Genomic DNA, 20,112 nt, shown 5'->3' on the forward strand with positions numbered 1-20,112 from the left:
GGAACCTATCAACATAGTAGAACAGAGTGATCTAGGAAGAATGGTGCATAGTTCCCTGAAGGTGGAATCTCATGTGGTTAGGGTGGTGAAGAAAACTTTTGGTATGCCAACCTTTATAAATCAGAGCATTGAGTATAAGAGTTGGGATGTAATGTTAAAATCGTACAAGGCATTGGTGAGGCCAAATTTGGAACACTGTGTACAGTTCTGATCACCAAATTATAGGAAAGATGTCAACAAAAGAGGGAGAGTACAGAGGAGATTTACTAGAATGTTACTTGGGTTCCAGCACCTAAGTTACAGAGAAAGGTTAAACAAGTTAGGTCTTTATTCTTTGAAGCATAGAAGGTTGAGGGGAGACTTGATAGAGGTATTTAAAGTTATGAGGGGGATAGATAGAGTTGACGTGGATAGGCTTTTTTCATTGAGAGTAAGGGAGATTCAAACGAGAGGACATGAGTTGAGAGTTAGGGGGCAAAAGTTTAGGGGTAACACTGGGGGAACTTCTTTACTCAGAGAGTGGTAGCTGTGTGAAATGAGCTTCCAGTAGAAGTGGTAGAGGCAGGTTCAATTTTGTCATTAAAAAAAAAATTGGATAGGTACATGGACAGGAAAGGAATGGAGGGTCATGGGCTGAGTGCAGGTCGGTGGGATTAGGTGAGAGTAAGCGTTCGGCATGGACCCTAGAAGGGCCAAGATGGCCTGTTTCCGTGCTGTAATTGTTATATGGTTATATATTTAACTTAAATCATTTAGGGGTAATTTTAACAGATTTAAACTTGCTTATAAAAGTTCTGTTGTTCATGAAACTGTGTAGGTACAAGTACTGGCTTGGGGAAATTTATTGCATCCATTTTCAAATTTGACACAGAGTGCATTTTATGGAGAATGGGCAGGGCAAAACTATTTGCAAATCAAGAAGCAAAACTGCAGATGCTGGAAATCTGAAAAAAAAGCAGAAAGTGCTAGAAACACAGCAGGTTAGTCAGCATCTGTGGAGAGAGAAAAAGCAATAATGCTTTAGGTCACAGACTAAGGCATTTTCAGCCTGAAACATTAACTTCTTTTCTCTCTTCATAGCTGCCGAACCTATTTTATTTTACTTAGAAATACAGCATGGAACCGGCCTTTCCAACTCAGCAACCCACCTGTTTAACACTAGCTACTAACCAGTACATCTTTGGAATGTGAGCGTGAACTGGGGCACCCAGAGGAAACCCATATGAAAAAATTACAAGGATGTTGTTAGGACTTGAGTCATGAGTTATACAGAGAGGTTGGACAGGTGTGGAATTTGGAGCACAGGAGACCGAGAGGTGATCCTATAGAAGCATATATAATCATGAAGGGCTTAGCCGAGATTTGGGGAATTAAAAACTAGAGAGAAAAGGTTTAAGGAGGAAAGGGAAAGATATAACAACCCTTTTTCTTCTATGCAAAGGGTGGTATATATGTAAAAGGAGCTGGCAGAGGAAATGATTGAGGCAGGTAGAATAACAACTATTAAAAGGCAGTTGGACGGGTAAGGTTTGGAAGGTTACAGGCCAAACACTGGCAAATGGAACTAGCTTGGATGGAGCATCTTGACCGACATGGTCCAATCAAGTCAAACTGCCTAAGCTGACATGCTGCATGATTCTATAACTATCTGCAACCCACTCTCCTCAGTGGAACAAATGAACAAGGAGCTGGTGAACAACTTTTAAAATGTCTCCCTACATACTTCCACAAAATGTGAACAGCTCACTGCAATACGAACCAGTGACACTTGACACCTGAATTTGTTGTCATTACCATGTTTTTCAATGCCACGGAATCCCAGGAAAAATATGGCCTTATGGGTAACACTCTAGCATCAGACAATGTTAGACCGAAGGTTAGTCCTACCGAATGTTGAAAGGACAAGATAGGGTTGATGTGGCGAGGTTGTGGAGAGGTACCCAGAACTAGAGGGCACAACCTCAAAATTGAGGGGCAATCCTTTAGAACTGAAGTAAGGAGGAATTTTTTCAGTCAAACCGTAGCGAACCTGTGGAGTGCTCTGATACAGACTGCAATGGAGGCCAAGTCTGTGCGTATATTTAAAGCAGAAGGTGATAGTTTCCTGATCATTCAGGGCATCAAACGATATAGAAGGAAGGCAGGTGTATGGGGTTGAATGGGATCTGGTATCAACTATGATGGAATGGAGGAGCAGAATCGATGGGCTGAATGGCCTAACTCTGCTCCTATGCCTTATGGTCTTTCACTGAAGCCTTAAAGATTTTCTTTCAACAGCAATCAGCTCAGGAGACCCATTTATGTCAAGAAGTCAATTGCAAAGTCACTGAGATATCTAGCTGCACTTGTTTCAAAGTTCCCATGCAATAGATTGTTTAGTTAACAGTGCAGTGCAGCTCAGCAAAACCCACAGTGAAATGCAGTAGCCAATACACACAGCGGTCACCTCATTCGGTACAGGAGTGGGTATGCTTCTGCTGCTCTAGCACAACCACTTCAAGGTTCAACGTGTTGTGTATTCAGAGATGCGCACTACCATTGTAATGTGTGGTTATTTCATTTACTGTCACCTTCCTGTCAGCTTGAACCAGTCTGGCCATTTTCCAGCGACGTCTCCATGAACAAGAATTTTTCACCCACAGAACTGCCTCTCACTGAATGTTTTTGGTTTCTCACATCATCGTCTGTAAACTCTAGAGACTGTTGTCCCAGGAGGTCAGCAATTTCCAAGATAGTCAAACCACCCTGTCTGGCACCAAAAATCATCCCACAGTCAAAGTCACTTAGATCACATTTCTTCCCCATTCTGATATTTGATGTGAACAACTGAACCTCTCGATCAAGTCTCCATGCTTTTATGCACTGAATTACTTCCACATGATTGGATGATTAGATGTTTACATTAATGAGCAGGTGTACAGTGTATCTAATAAAGTGGCCACTAGAGTATACTTGGTGGACAAAGCTTGGGATTAAAATGAGATGACAGACATTCATATGAGGTTCTCATATCTCCATAAGTTGCTCTGTGCCTGATATTTCTGCAGAATCTTTCAGGATGTCCTGTTTGCAGAGAGTGCTTTATGAATGCAAGATGTAATTGAGCTTGACCAGTATATGCCTATACCATTTCTGTATCCACACTATCAAAATCTTTTCTACTGTAGCACCCTTGACTCTTCACTTAGAAAGAGCAAGAGGTTACTTGTCTTACTTTTTAATTGCCCTAGCTTCCTCATCCGGACCGCATGAGCAAACTTAACATGATCAAGATCAAATTTAAAATAAAACTTGCCTGGTTTCCCTTTGGGCCTCGGGCACCATCAGTGCCGGTAATTCCCTGAAATTAAAGAGAAATAAATTAATTCAGGTCTCAATTTTCTGAAGACTTTGCATCTACACTGATGAGTTGAATTATTTTTGACCAACGTGGAATTATAAAGTCATACACTAAAGAAACAAGCCCTAGGGGTGGGACAGTAGCACAGCAATTAGTATAACATTATTTCAGCACCAGTGACTCAGGTTTAATTCCCACCGCTCTCTGTTTGGAGTTTGTACATCCTCCCTATGAATGTGTGATTTTCTTCTGGGTGCTCTGTTTTGCTCCCACATTCCAAAGATGTATGAGCTAGTAGTTAATTGGTTACATGGGTGTAACTGGGTAGTGCAGGCTTGTTGAGTCAGAAGGCCCGGTTACTGTGCTGTATCTCTAAAATACAGATATAAGAAAAGAAATAAATCTCACAAAATCCTGAGAGTTTTTTTTGTAGGCACATTCACTCTTTATAGATATCATTTAATGTCCACACCTGTCTGACATGAAAAGGAAAAGCTTGAGCTTCGGCGTAAGGGGACTTCGGTAAGGCTGTGTGATTGCTCGCTGAGGGGAAGAAGGTAAGGTCGCTAGGTGCTTTTTAGACATTCTATTAATTCAGTTCAGGTATGGGGGAGACAGTCAGAGCAGTGGTGTGCTCCGTATGCAGTATGTGGGAGGTCAGGGTCAACACAGTTGTCCCTGATGACCACACCTGCAAAAGGTGCGTCCAGCTGCAGCTCCTATCAGACCGAGTTAGGGAATTGGAGCAGGAGCTGGATGAACTACGGATCATTCGGGAGGCAGAGGCAGAGATAGATAGGAGTTATCAGGAGGTAGTCACACCAAAAAACCAAGAAGTAGGCAGATGGGTGACGGTCCAGAGAGGCAGGGGGAGCAGGCAGAGAGAGCAGAGCACCCCTGCGGCCATTCCCATTAACAATAAGTATACCGTACTGAATACTGTTGATGGGGATGACCTACCAGGAATGAGTTGTAGTGGTCCTGCCTCTGGCACAGAGGTTGAACCCTCAGCTAGAAAAGGGAGGAGGGAAGAGAAGAGAGCGATAGTTTTAGGGGACTCTATAGTTAGGGGGGCAGATAGGAGATTTTGTGGGGCAGATCGGGAGTCTCGGATGGTATGTTGCCTCCCTGGTGCCAGGGTCCGGGACATCTCAGATCGGGTGCAGGCTATTCTTGAGAGTGAGGGCATGAACCCAGATGTAGTGGTCCATGTAGGGACCAATGATGTAGGTAAGGTGAGTGAGGGGGTCCTGCTTAGTGAGTTCAGGGAGTTAGGAGTGAAGCTGAAAGACAGGACCTCCAGGGTGACAATCTCGGGATTGCTACCTGTGCCACGTGCGAGTGAGGCGAAGAATAGAATGATTATGCACATTAATACGAGGCTGAGAGCATGGTGCAGGAAGGAAGGGTTCAGGTTTTTGGATAATTGGTCTTTGTTCCAGGGACATTGGGGTCTGTTTCGAAGGGATGGTCTACATCTGAACCGGAGGGGTACTAACATTCTTGCAGGAGTATTTGCCAGTGCTGCTCGGGGGGGTTTAAACTAGATGTGCAGGGGGCAGGGATCCAGATCCAGAGGGTTGGTCAGAAGGTGCATGGGGTTAAATGTGTACAAGGTTTGGGTGATCTTGAGAAGGTCATCAAAATTCAGGGTGCAATTTGCCCGATGGAAGTTCAAGGAGCTGAGTTAGGTACAGTAGACAGTGTTTTAAGCAAAGAGAGGAGGAATGGGCTAAGAATTCTATACTTGAATGTGCGTAGTGTCAGAAATAAGACAGATGAGCTTGAAGCTCAGATGAAAATGGGGAACTACGATATTGTTGGGATAACGGAGACATGGCTGCAAGGGGATCAGGCCTGGGAATTGAGTGTACCAGGGTATACGTGCTATCGTAGAGACAGAAATATGGGAAGAGGGGGTGGGGTGGCCCTGTTGGTGAGGAATGAGATTCAGTCCCTAGCAAGAGGTGACTTGGGAACAGGGGAAGTAGAGTCTGTGTGGATTGAGCTGAGGAACAGTAAGGGTAAAAAGACCCTAATGGGTGTTGTGTACAGGCCCCCAAACAGTAGCATGGATATTGGGTACAAGTTGATTAGGGAGTTAACATTGGCATGTGCTAAAGGTAATGCAGTCGTTATGGGAGATTTCAACATGCAGGTGGACTGGGAGAATCAGGTAGGTGCTGGACCCCAGGATAGGGAGTTTGTGGAGTGTCTAAGGGATGTATTTTTGGAACAGCTTGTGCTTGAGCCAACCAGGAACGAGGCTATTTTGGACTTGGTGATGTGTAATGCACAGGAATTGATAAGTGATCTTGAAGTAAAGGAGCCATTAGGAAGTAGTGATCATAACATGATAAGTTTTTATCTACAATTTGAGAGGGATAAGGGCAGATCAGAGGTGTCAGTGTTGCAATTAAATAAAGGAGACTACGGAGCCATGAGGGAAGAGCTGGCCAAAGTTAAATGGGCAGATGCCCTGGCAGGAAAGACAGTGGATCAGCAGTGGCAGATATTCTTGGGGATAATACAAAAGATGCAAATGCAGTTCATTCCAATGAGAAGGAAGGATTCAAAGAGGGGGAAGGGGCCACAGTGGTTGACAAAGGAAGTCAGAGATTGTATAGCATTAAAGAAAAAGAAGTATGACAGGGCTAGGATGAGTGGGAATACAGATGATTGGGAAAGTTTTAAGGAACAGCAGATCTTAACTAAAAAAGCAATACGGAGAGAAAAAATCAGGTATGAGCTCAGTCTAGCCAGGAATATAAAAGGGGATAGCAAAAGCTTTTTTAGCTATGTGAAGAGAAAGAAGATAGTTAAGAACAATGTTGGCCCCTTGAAGAATGAATTGGGAGAAATTGTTATGGGAAACAGGGAAATGGCAACAGAATTTAATGCATACTTTAGCTCTGTCTTCACCAGGGAGGACACAAGCAATCTCCCAGATGTATGGATGGGCCAGGGTCATAAGATATCAGAGGAATTGAGACAGATTGACATTAGGAAAGAAACTGTGATGAGCAGACTGGTAGGACTGAAGGCTAATAAATCCCCGGGTCCAGATGGTCTGCATCCGAGGGTTCTAAAAGAGGTGGCTCAGGAAATTGCGGATGCATTGGTAATCATTTTCCAATGTTCCTTAGATTCAGGATCAGTTCCTGAAGATTGGAGAGTGGCTAATGTTGTCCCACTTTTCAAGAAGGGAGGGAAGGAGAAAACGGAGAACTATCGCCCTGTTAGCCTAACGTCAGTCGTGGGGAAGATGCTTGAGTCCATTGTTAAGGACGAAATAGTGGCACATCTAGATGGCAGAAATAGGATTAGTCCGAGCCAGCATGGATTTACCAAGGGCAAATCATGCTTGACTAATCTGTTGGAGTTTTTTGAGGGTGTAACAAGGATGTTAGACGAGGGTAAGCCAGTAGATGTTGTGTACCTAGATTTTCAGAAGGCATTCGATAAGGTGCCACATAGGAGATTGGTGAGTAAAATCAAAGCTCATGGCATTGGGGGCAGGGTTTCAACATGGATAGAAAACTGGTTGGCAGATAGAAAGCAAAGGGTAGCAGTGAATGGGTGTTTCTCAGACTGGCTGAAGGTGACTAGTGGGGTACCACAGGGCTCTGTATTGGGACCACAGCTCTTTACGATTTATGTCAATGATTTAGATGAGGGTATTGAAAACTATATCAGCAAGTTTGCTGACGATACTAAACTAGGTGGCAGTGTGACATGCAACGAGGACGTTAGGAGAATACAGGGAGGCTTGGATAGGCTGAGTGAGTGGGCAGATACTTGGCAGATGTCATTCAATGTGAATAAATGTGAAGTTATCCACTTTGGAAGCTGGAACAAGAGGGCAGAGTATTGTCTGAACGGTGTCGAGTTAGGTAAGGGAGAAATGCAAAGAGACCTAGGAGTCCTAGTTCACCAGTCAATGAAGGTGAATGAGCAAGTGCGACAGGCAGTGAAGAGGGCAAATGGAATGTTGGCCTTTGTTACAAGGGGAATTGAATACAAGAGCAAGGATGTCCTTTTGCATTTGTACAGGGCCCTGGTGAGACCACACCTGGAATATTGTGTACAGTTTTGGTCTCCAGGTTTAAGGAAGGACATTCTGGCAATTGAGGAAGTGCAACGTAGATTCACTAGGTTGATTCCTGGGATGGCAGGGCTGTCTTACGCAGAGAGATTGGAGAGATTGGGCTTGTACACGCTGGAATTGAGGAGATTGAGAGGGGATCTGATTGAAACGTTTAAGATAATTAAAGGATTTGATAGGATTGAGGCAGGAAATATGTTCCAGATGTTGGGAGAGTCCAGTACCAGAGGGCATGGATTGAGAATAAGAGGTCAGTTATTTAAAACAGAGTTGAGGAAGAGCTTCTTCTCCCAGAGAGTTGTGGAGGTGTGGAATGCACTGCCTTGGAAGACGGTGGAGGCCAATTCTCTGGATGCTTTCAAGAAGGAGCTGGATAGATATCTGATGGATAAGGGAATCAAGGGATATGGGGACAAGGCAGGGACTGGGTATTGATAGTGAATGATCAGCCATGATCTCAGAATGGTGGTGCAGACTCGAGGGGCCGAATGGTCTACTTCTGCACCTATTGTCTATTGTCTATTGAGTCTTATTCTAAAAATTACAGCTAATCCAGCACCTCACCCTTTTGATTTCCAAATCCTTGCTATTTCAAAAACATAGTAATCTTACTCTTCAATACATCCAATGGTTAACTGGCTGTTGTGGAGAATTTCTAGGTAAAGAAAAGTTTCATGTAAACCAATTTCTGCACATCCTGTAGTCGATCCCTTATCCTGAAACTCTGATCCCTGCTTTGAACTCATCAGCCTGAGAAAACAGCGCACCTACATCTACCCTGTCAAAGCCACGGTAGCATAGTGGTTAGCACAACGCTTTACAGTATACATGACCCAGATTCAATTACTGCAGCTGCCTGTACAGAGTTTGTATGTTCTCCCTGTAACCAGGTGGGTTTCTCCGTGTGCTCCAGTTTCCTCCCACGGTCCAAAGATGTACCAGTTGGTAATTAATTGATCATTGTAAATTGTCCTGAGATTAGATTATGATTAAATCAGGTTGCTGGGTGGCATGGCTCAAGGAAAAAGACCTACTCCACATTGTACCTCAATCAATAAATTCCTCAGGAAACAGTCAACTATTCCAAATGCTAGTTGGCAGCTCTCCAGTGACCTAGAGATGTTGTGTGTGAGCACCTGGCTGCTCTGTACATACAAGGAGCAGCCACACAGTGACAGGTTGCCCTACCAGGTATCAGGCAGGAGTAAATCGCTCCCCTTACAGCAGCAGAAGCACTGCACATGAAAACAAGTCTCCTCTCTCCACCCTTCCCCACAACCAGACGTGCACACATCTTACCAGGAAGCAGAGACCATGAGAGAGAGCTGACTCTTAAGGGGAAAGGCAAAGGCACCAGGGACTAGATCCCCTGATTGGGGGGCACCATTCACCGGTTTATCACCATGCCCGGATACAGAAAGAATAATGAAGTGGCAAGTTGATTGGTTAATTGCGCACTGTAAATTGCACCCAATGTGTGCAGGAGTGCAACAGAATCTGGGAGGAGCATTATGAGAATGAGGGGAGAACAGAGTGGGACTGGCATTGATCAGTGAGGGTGGGTGCTCAATAGCCAGCCTGGTCCTAATGGGCCAAAGGGCTTCTTTCTATATGATGTGACTAGCTGAAAACCTCACACTAATTCAGTCCAGATGGAGAGCACAGGCATGAAAAAAGTAGTCAGCAGTTAAGGCTTCAACATCTTTGGGATATGAGAGGAGAATGGAAATCCCAACGGAGATCCACCAATCAAGCGTACAAACTCTATACAGACTGGGCTGGAGGTTAGCACTGAACTCAGATTGCTGGAGTTGTGTGCAAATATTGAATGAGAAGGGAACAGATTGTAAGGGGATCTTAGGTCTGTATCACACCCCACTGGTCAAAGAGATTATCCTCAATAGACCAGGAAATCCTGTATGCACATTAGGGGCAATTCAAAAATGGATGACAAACTTTTGGCCTTTTGCTGACTTGAACTAAATAAATCACAAAGGTGACTTCTTTTCATGGCCTCAGAAGGTCCACAAATAAATAGTTCATGGGTATAAAGTACTTCTCTGAGATCGTCACCTTGTCGTGAAGAGGCCTTTGAGTTCCTGTGATCCCAAGAGTGATACCATTTGGAGTTCAGCCATGTGGCACTTAGCGCCTGGCAACATCAGCCATGGCGGTAAGGTCAGGGGGAAGCTCCAGTCAAAGAGCAATCCAAGCAAGTCCTCAAGAGTGGAGCCGACACATTGCAACGGCAATGAAGGTGGAGAAATGCTGTTGTAGGGAAAGGTCCCCAGTCATCTTGCATTCCATGCCACAGGACCCTAACACTGATCTCTCAAGGAGCATGAGGTGGCTGCCCATCCATCAGCATCGGCATTTAACAAAATCATGCACAGGTGTTCTCCATTAAGCAATTCACCCTGAGATTTCTGTAATGTGGATTCTGGATCTGCCTCGACAGCCACCTGAGAACCCACCAATAGACAACCCTTCTGGAAAACATTATATTTGACTCATGTGATCACACTACTTCTTTTACTACTACTGCTCCTATTACTACTACTATTATAACAATTACTGTACTTGGTAGATGCTTGGCCACTACAGAAGGATATATTGTAGGAATTCCATTGCAGCTGCCTTGGCTCAGTTTATCCAGATGTTGAGCCACAGTCAACAAACACTAAAAGTTCAGCAGGGTTGAGTGTAATCTAATGTTAAACACAATCCAAATCCATGGAATTATCCTGCATGAAGCAGCCAACCTTCTGACTCTGGATCCAATTGAACTGACGCCACTATGGTATGTGGAGAAGGACCTCACTTCTGTCAGCCACTTGGGTGCTTCTTCTCCCAGTGGCTGGACCTGCTCCCAAAAACCTAGCCATTGAGCAGCAGAACAGCTCCCAGCAAAACCTACCCTGACGCATAACATGTTATGGCCTGACAGAAGCCTATCAACCAAGGGGGACTGAAGAGCATCCTTCTCCAGAGAAACTTATCTCAACCTTGCAGTACATCGGCTTCATAATCTGGGTCATTCTTTACCCATTGCTTCTAAGCTGCTTGTCCCACTCTCATCAGAGAAGAGGATATGCAGCATCTCGGACCAGCAGACTAGAAACAGCAAGGCTAATGAACGTCCTTTTGAAATTCCACCACACTCCTCACCACTTCCTATCAGAGTCACCCTACATACAGACACTTTTGCACCTGGCATCACTTTATGGACATATAGTAAATGTATATAAGCTTATCTTAAATATGTTTGTTGTGATCTCAATGATTATTGTGTATTTTTAATGCTGCATCAGATATGGAGTAACAATCATCTTGTTGTCCTTTATACTTGTTTACTGATGAATAGCAATAAACAATATTTGAATTCAATACCTTTGCAAATCACTGAATGGAGAGGAGAGGGATATTCCGGAATTGAAATTACTTAACAACATGCTCGATTCAACACCTGTCCAGCTGCAGCTAACCCCACCCCACACAAAACCTGCACATCTTTGGGCTGAATTTTATTGCAAAACTTGGCAAGTGCAGGCATAAAACTGTGTGATGTTACAGCTAATGGGTTTTCCAAGATCGTCTAGGTCAGGAGCTGCGCAGACAGCTAATAAAAAAAAATCACTAATCTGTAATAAATGGAATTCTGCTCATTTAATTATTATGTGAAAATATAAATAAAAATCCTTTATTGTCATGTATATTACACTTGATAGGATTTTGTTGAGCCAATAACAGCTGGTGAACCTAAACTTGTAAAAACCAATCTCCATAATTTTCCTGCATGCTACCTGTCTAGCCTCTGTATCACTAATTACCTCATGCACAGTTCAAATTCAGATTTGCTTATCACATGAACAGTGAAACATAGAGTGAAAGGTGCTGAAACACACACAAAATGCTGGAGGAACTCAGCAGGTCAGGCAGCATCCATGGAAAAGAGTAAACATTCAATGTTTCGGGCCAAGACTCTTCATCAAGATTGGAAAGGTAGGGGTAAGATGCCAAAATAAAAAGGTGGGCCAGGTGGGTGGGAAAGGTCAAGGCCTGGAGAGGAAAGAATCTGACAGGACAGAACAGTGGACAATACTATCAGATTCTTCCTTCTCTAGCCCTTGACCTTTCCTATCCACCTGACTTCACCTATCACGTTCTAGCTAGCCCCTTTCCTTCCCTCCCACCTTTTCATTTTGGCATCTCTCCCCTTCCTTTCCAGTCCTGAATGTCGACTGTCTATTCTATTTCATCAATGCTGCCTGAGATGCTGAGCTCCTCCAGCATTTTGTGTGTGTTGTTTTGGATTTCCAGCATCTGCAGAGATTCTTGTGTTAGTGAAAGCAATAATTTGTGTTAGTAACCAACACACCCGAGATTGTGTTGGAGACAACCCACAAGTGTCGCCACACGTTCTGACACTAACATTGCAAGCCCACAATGTTCAGCATGACAACACAAGCAGTAAATAATTGCAATGTAGCTTGATGCAGTCTTAGGGAATCAACCTTCATCTTCCCACTAGACACACAACAACTCCTTTAGTCATTTATACCTCCTCAGATAACCTTTTATATTTTTTTACCCATTTCTTCCATTTACATCTTATTTTACATTATTCTATCCTTCCTTCAGTAAGTTCAGCTTTCCTATCTCCTACCCTTCCACTGATCTTCGCTTTTCATTCTCAATTCACCTCTCTCTATCTCTCCATTTCCCCCCTATCGTTTTCTCAACATCTTGAAACCGTGACTCATTTCTCTCCCTGTGGTTGTTGTCGTCTGACCTGTTGAGACAATGGCGACTTTTTCAGGGTTTTGGTCTTCGTGTGACTGCTGGATGCTAAAGTGACCTTTCTTCAGCAACAGAGGCACAGTGCAGCAGCTAGTTTTGCTTGTGATAGGATCTGAGGGAATATGATGGGACTGTGTGGAGATTAACAATGGGACTGACAGAGGAATATCTTCCTAAGAATTGACCCATAGGAATGTAATAGATGGTTAGAATGTACTAGATGGGCTGAAGGTGCTGTATCTCTCCATGAGTTTGTCTATGCATTGGGAGTGATTTGCCCTGCAATACTCATGTAGAATTATATGTTATGAGAACAGGTCCTTCAGCCCAGCTCATTCAGACCGATCAAGAACGTCCATCTTCACTAGTCCTATTTACTGGTATTTTGGCCCATATCCCTCTGAAGCTTTTCTATCCATATTCCTCTCCAAATAGCTTATAAACAATGTAATTGTACCCACTTCTAGCACCTCATTCTACATACTCATCCTCTGTGTGAAAACTTGCCCCTCCAGACCCCCTTTAAATCTTCCCTCTCTCACTTTAAATTATGCTCTCTAGTTTTGGACTCCCCTACTCTTGAAAATACACTGTTACTTCTACCCTATACACGCCTCTCATAATTCTATGAGGTCACCTCTCAGTCTTTGCTACAGCGAAAATGGTCCCAGCCTGCCCAATATCTCTTTATAACTTAATCCCACAAATCCAAGCAACATTCCTGTGAAATTTTTCTGCACCCTCTCTAATTTAATCAAATCTGTCCAAGCGTGGTGACAGGAGCTGTGCACAGTACTCCAGCTGTGGCCTACGTCGTGATTGTGCAGCCTGAGTGTGAGCCACATGACAGTGCTTGGTGATCCGCTGTTCTTAGCATTGAGAAGCAAGAATTCTTTAAATCAGGAACAGGGAAGAAAGTGTACCTTATTGGGCTTGTGAATACATTACAATCAAGCCTGCATTACTGATATGTGAACTACAAAGGCTGCTTTGCAGCTGCACCAAATAAAGGAGACGTGGCTAGGTTCCAAACCTCCACTCTGAAGCAGCGAAAAGTCAGCCCAGCAAGTGGATTCCCCTAGAGCAGCAGAGAACGTTACCAGAGCCACATGTGTCCATGTGCATGCTAGGATGGGAGAGGGAAGGCTGGAGCCTTGGCTGGAATTCACAGCTAAATTATTCCTAATAATCTGTGGAAGAAAGGAAGCCAGTTCACTCCTCCGTTCAGATTAAGGCACAAACACGGATGACTGGCACCAAATGGTTTCCTCCCCTACTTATCCCAAAGATGCATGGCTTCACTGATTAATCGGTCAGGAATACGTAGATGAGTGATAGAATCTGTAGGGGGGAGGAGCATAAAATGGCATTAGTGTAAATGGTTGCTTGATGGTTGATGTGGCCCTAGTTGGCCTAAAGGACCATTTCCATACAATATCTCTATGATGTTGGTCATGTTGTAGATACAGTTGGCTGATGAGTCCATTTCCATACAGTAACTCTATGACGTTGGTCACGTTGTAGATACAGTTGGCTGATGAGTCCACTTCCAAACAATAACTCTATGATTTTGGTCATGTTGTAGATACAGTTGGCTGATGAGTCCATTTCCATACAGTAACTCAATGATGTTGGTCACATTGTGACCCAGTTGGCTGATGAGTCCATTTCCATACAGTAACTCTATGATGTTGGTCATGTTGTAGATATGTGGACATAGTTGGCCGACCAGTCTTTTTCCAAACACTATGGCACTGATCAGGTACAGCACAGTAAAGGATTCCGGGGAATCCTGAATGAAGAGCTCCACTTGACAGAGAATTATTGGTGAATCACCGTGCAGTGGGAAGGGATATAGTCTCAAAAGAAAATTGTTTAATCACAATGCTGAATTGGAGGCTACAAGGAGACTTGATTCGAGAGGAAGCCTGTGAACTCTATATCCAACCACTAACTAAATCCCAGGTCAGAAAACCAAAATCTCCAGAGAATCTAACAATTACCACCAATATACAGTAACACACATGGAATGCTCCAGGAACGTTTCAGGTGCTTGGTAGACCTTCCCCATGAAGCAAGGTGACTGTCGAAGACAGATTGATGAGTGAAATGGAAGAGTTCCCCGAGCAGAGTGTGGAAATATAATGGACTGAATGACCTCCTTCTGTGCAGTTTTGGTTGTAGATTCCATGATCGTGATATTCCAGGCTATCAGTGGTGGGGTTGATCATCTGAGTTTTCCTTCTCCTCAATCTCCAACCTGTGGTCACCACAGTCAGTGCAGCTCGCTGTGCCATTGTGGAACATCCTTCAGCCTAGCGTGGAATTGGTCCACGTTCACCGATCCTTGCTATTAACCTATGCAGCACTGGCAGGAGGAAAAGTCTTACTGCGATGGAGAAGGGTGAAACAACAGGTGTTGGATGAAACCGGAAGTTGCATTCTCAACTCTGTATGTAGGCAGCTCAGACCCATGGGTTGTCTGTCTGTTGATCTGAAGCAACAACTGCATTTGGCAGCCCTGAGTGACCAAGCTGCCCTCTTCAGGGATAGCGCTGCTCCTTCCAGATGGAGATGGACCTAGAAAAGGCGGTTCAAAAGAAAAGCTTGTCTCACCACCACCTGGTTGGTTCACCACGGCCAACAGGCATCTCACTCAAGTGGTAAGAGAAAGGAAAATAAATCAAAACATATCTCAAGATCATGTGCCAGAATGTACGATCAATGCAAGACTTCACAGAAGATGACTGACCCCCAAAGACGCTCAGCGCTTGTAGCACAAGAACTAATTTAGCTGGATATTGAATTGCTGCTAAAAGCCAAGTATGTTTTGCCGATCTAGAATCTTTGATAGAGCATGGTGCAGGCTACACTCTCTTCTGGTCAGGCAGTATCAGCAATGAGAACAGTTTCTCAGAAGAAGGCTTCATAGACAAATACACCATCATTAATAAGCTTCAAAGCCCACCGATCAGACACTCAGATTGACATATCCCTGCAACTCCCGCTGCAAGACAATCAATATATCACCCTTGGAAACATCTACCCCACCCCACACCCAACACTGCAAGCAGACCCTGCTGTCAAAGGTGTGTTCTCTGGGGAGCTGACATCTCTCCTGTTTGAAACGTATAAGACAACAAGATCATCACTCTGGGCAACTTCAAAGCTAGGATGGGTAGAGATGTCAAGGTTTGGCCAGGAGTCTTAGGTCATCATGATGTCGGAAACTGCAACGACAATGGGAGGATGCTCCTGGAGCTCTGTACAGAATTAAGCCTGGTTAAAACAAATAAGCTGCTTCAACAGAAAGCCAGGTTCAGCACAACCTGGCGACACCTCCAATCCAAACACTGGCACTTCTCGGACTACATCCTGGTGAGCCAAAAGGATGTGTCGGATGTGCCAGGGGCATGCCGAGCACAGACGGTTTTATGGATCATTGACTGGACAAAGTGAAAGTCAGACTTGCTATCAAGCTAGCAATAGGGAAAAGGGGACCATGGTCAAAGAGACTCCAGGTGGATAAGCTCTTCAACCTCGAGATGTATTCCAGATCAAGCCAAGGGAGAAACTGGACAGCAAAGGCACCCCAAGCACAAATTCTGACACAGCAAAGAAATGGGAGCACTTGAAAACTGCCCCTCAAGCCAGCTGGGAACTCCTCAAGGAGAAACAAGGACTGGTTTGATGAAAATAGCTTTGAAATCTGGAACCTGCTCCAGAAGAAACACTCCTCCCATCAAGAGGTGCTGTCTAGACCTGGTGGCCAAGCAGCCAAGGCAGAATACCAGAGCTGCATGCAACACCCTGCAAGCCAAACTAAGACAGATGCAAAATGATCGGTGGACTGCCCTAGCAGAATGAACACAGCCCTATGCAGACATCAGCAACGCTCGAGCCTTCTACGAATCACTGCATGGAACGTATGGTCCAATACTCGGCTTCAAGCCCCTCTATGCTCATGTGCCAGCTCCAGCCTGCTGACAGACAAGGAAGCCATCACGAGACAACGGACAGAACACTACAAGAGCCTTTTCGGGGATGATCATCAAGTACAAGAGGCATCCATTGAAGTGATCCCCCAGCATGAGGTTAGGATTAAGTTAGATGGCCAGCCAATTCCAGACGCGGTCAAATTCAAAATTTGCAAGCTGAAATGCCATAAAGCCCAGGACCCCAGCAGGAGTGAACAAAATGGGTGGAGACATTCTCTGCAGTGGACTCACAACCCTGTTCACAGAGAAAAGTTCAGTCCCAAATGACCCATGTGATGCTGTAGTTGTCTTCCTGTACAAGAGCAAAGGGGAGAAATCAGATTGTTCAAACTACAGAGGTGTTACCCTGCTGTCCACTGCTGGGAGGATCCTCGCCAGAATTCTCTTGGATAGAATCATCTCTATCATTGCCGAAGGCATCATCACAGAGAGTCAGTGCAGATTGAGAGGCACATCTGATATGATCTTCATCCTATGCCAGATACAGGAGAAGGGTTGTGAACAGATCATGGGACTGTACGTGGCATTCATAGGCTTTGACACAGCCAGCTGTGATGGTCTCTGGAAGATTCTGTTGAAGCTTGACTGTCCTCCGAAATTCTTCATCATCCTACCGTAGCCCCACAAAGGCCAAAGCAGTCAGGTTAAACACAATGGTGACCTGTCTGACCCATTCCCCATAGGTACTGGCACGAAGCAAGGACGTGCTTTGGCACTGACATCTTTTCCACATGATGCTACAGGATGCGAAAGAGACCACCTTGGACAGCACCTACATTTGGTTCCACACTGACAGAAATATTTTCAACCTCCGCCGCCTTCTTGCCCAAATAAAAACCATGCTGGAGCCCATTCTCAAGCTAATACAGTATATGCGGATGACTGTGCTCTCCTTATGCACGCAGAGGACGCGCTACAGGCTGCAGTCAGTTTGCCAAGACTGCAAGGGTTTTCAGGTTGGCAGTCAGTCTGAAGAAAACAATGATCCTCCATCAGAAGCCCAATCGTGTATTTAAAACCCACCTCGGATCCCCATAGATGACCACGCTCTTATCACGGTTGAGCAGTTCACCTAACTGGGCAGTGTCATCTCCAACGCTGTTACGGTTGTGAGGACCATTGACGATCAACTCACCAGTGTGAGCCTTTACCAGGACCTCAATGTTTGAGACACAATCCGGCCAGCTAGTACCCATGATGAAGTAGAGGAAGAGCTTTTGGGAGCCTCCAAAAACATGTTTGGAAGAACCACCAGCTGCGGCTGTCTACCAAAATCCAGGGATACAGAGCCACCGTCATCACAGCATTATTATTCGGCTCTGAGGCCTAGGTCTTACACCAGAAGCAAATCCGAGTGCTTCCGTCAACTTTGCCTCCACTCCATCATGACTATCAGTTGGCAGGATCGTATCTCCATCAACGAGGTTCTGGAGAAGGCTCAGCTTCCCCCTGAACAATAAGTATTCCTGTTTGAGTACTGTTGTGGGAGACAGCCTACCTGGGGTACAAAAAAGCTGGTTGAACTCAGCAGGTCGGGCAGCATCTGTTGAAAGAAGTAGTCAATGTTTCGACCCGAAACATTGTCTGCTTCTTTCAACGGATGCTGCCTGACCTGCTGAGTTCATCCAGCTTTTTTGTACGTCTTGATTTGACTACAGCATCTGCAGTGTACTTTGTGAGCCTACCTGGGGGAAGCAGCAGTGGCCATGCCTCTGGCATAGAGTCCAGCCCTGTGGCTCAGAAGGGTAGGGAAAGGAAGGGAAAGGCAGTAATGATAGAGGACTCTATAGTTAAGGGGTCAGACAGAAGATTCTGTGGACTCAGAAAAGAAACTCGGATGGTAGTTTGCCTCCCAGGTGCCAGGGTCTGAAGAGTATCAGATCGCGTCCAAGAAATCCTGCGGAGGGAGGGAGAACAGCAAGAGGTCGTGGTACATTTGGTATCAATGACATAGGTAGGAAAGGGGAAAAGGTCCGGAAAGTGGACTACAGGGAGTTAGGAAGGAAGTTGAGAAGCAGGATCCCAAAGGTAGTAATCTTGGGATTACTGTCTGTGTCACTTGACAGTGAGTATATGAATAGAATGAGGTGGATGATAAGTGCGTGGCTGAGGGATTGGAGCAGGGGACAGGGATTCAGAATTCTGGATCATTGGGACCTCTTTTGGGGCAGTGTGACCTGTACAAAAAGAACAGGTTACACTGGAATCCCAGAGGGACCAATATCTTGGCGGGGAGGTTTGCTAAGGCTATAGGGGAGAGTTTAAACTAGAGTTGTTGGGGGGTGGAAACCAAACTGAACAGACTGGGGAAGAAGCGGTTGGCTCACAAATAGAGAAAGCTTGTAGACAGTGTGTGAGGGAGGATAGGCAGGTGATAGAGAAGGGACAAACTTCGACCAAAGCCTCAGATGTGTCTATTTTAATGCAAGGAGTGTTGTGAACAAAGTGGATGAGCTTAGAGCGTGGATTAGTACTTGGAGATATGATGTGGTAGCCATGAAAGAGACTTGGATGGCTTAGGGTCAGGAATGGTTACTTCAAGTGCCGGGTTTTAGATGTTTCAGAAAGGACAGGGAGGGAGGCAAAAGAGGTGGGGGCGTGGTACTGTTGATCAGAGATAGTGTCATGGCTGCAGAAAAGGTGGACATCATGGAGGGATTGTGTACGGATTCTCTGTGGGCTCTCTGTAGGAACAACAAGGGGTCAATAACTCCACTGGGTGTTTTTTATTGGCCGCCCAATACGAACAGGGATATTGAGGAGCAGATAGGGAAACAGATCCTGGAAAGGTGTAATAATAACAGAGTTGTTGTGGTGGGAAATTTTAATTTCCCAAATATCGATTGGCATCTCCCTAGAGCGAGGGGTTTAGATGGGGTGGAGTTTGTTAGGAGTTTTCAGGAAGATTTCCTGACACAATATGTAGATAAGCCTATAAGAGGAGAGGCTGTACTTGATTTGGTGTTGGGAAATGAACCTGATCAGGTGTAAGATCTCTCAGTGGGAGAGCATTTTGGAGATAGTGATAATAATTCTATCTCCTTTACAATAGCATTGGAGAGAAATAGGAACAGACAAGTAAGAAATGCATTTAATTAGAGTAAGGGGAATTATGAGGCGATCAGGCAGGAACATGAAGCTTAAATTGGGAACAGATGTTCTCAGGGAAAGGTACGGAAGAAATGCAGCAAATATTTACAGGATACCATTTGGAGTTCATTTACAGGATATTTGTGTGGAATTCTGCATAGGTTCGTTCCAATGAGACGGGAAAGTTATGGTAGGGTACAGGAACTGTGGTGTACAAAGGCAGTAATAAATCCAGTCAAGGAGAAACGAAAAGCTTACAAAAGGTCCAGAAAGCTAGGTAATGTTAGACATCTAGAAGATTATAAGGCTAACAGGAAGGAGTTTAAGAAGGAAATTAGGACTGGAGCTTTTGGAAAGCATCTAGTTGGATAAGTCGCCGGGACCAGATGAGATGTACCCCAGGCTACTGTGGGAGGCGAAGGAGGAGATTGCTGAGCATCTGGCGATGATCTTTACAGCATCAGTGGGGACGGGAGAGGTTCCAGAGAGTTGGAGGGTTGCAGATGTTGTTCTCTTATTCAAGAAAGGGACTAGAGATAGCCCAGAAAATTATAAACCAGTGAGTCTTACTTCAGTGGTTGGTAAGTTGACGGAGAAGATCCTGAGTGGTATGATTGATGAACATTTAGAGAGGCATAATATGATTAGGAATAGTCAGCATGGCTTTGTCAAGGACAGGTCGTGCCTTACTAGCTTGATTGAATTTTTTGAGGATGTGACTAAACACACTGATGAAGGTAGAGCTGTAGATATAGTGTATATGGATTTCAGCAAGGCAT

At 44.7% G+C, this 20,112-nt stretch overlaps 1 protein-coding gene across 3 annotated transcripts in view; it reads right to left on the bottom strand.

Moving 5' to 3' along the window:
* LOC132406557 (collagen alpha-1(XI) chain-like) overlaps nt 1–20,112 on the bottom strand; it is a 404,353-nt gene that overhangs the window by 188,336 nt on the left and 195,905 nt on the right. For all 3 annotated transcript variants that reach the window (XM_059992380.1, XM_059992381.1, XM_059992379.1), the window contains one exon: nt 3,296–3,340. In XM_059992380.1, coding sequence (XP_059848363.1) covers nt 3,296–3,340 — 45 coding nt within the window. The remainder of the gene's footprint in view (nt 1–3,295; nt 3,341–20,112) is intronic.

This window comes from Hypanus sabinus, chromosome 16 (genome assembly GCF_030144855.1).
Source record: "Hypanus sabinus isolate sHypSab1 chromosome 16, sHypSab1.hap1, whole genome shotgun sequence".
Lineage (NCBI taxonomy): Eukaryota > Metazoa > Chordata > Chondrichthyes > Myliobatiformes > Dasyatidae > Hypanus > Hypanus sabinus.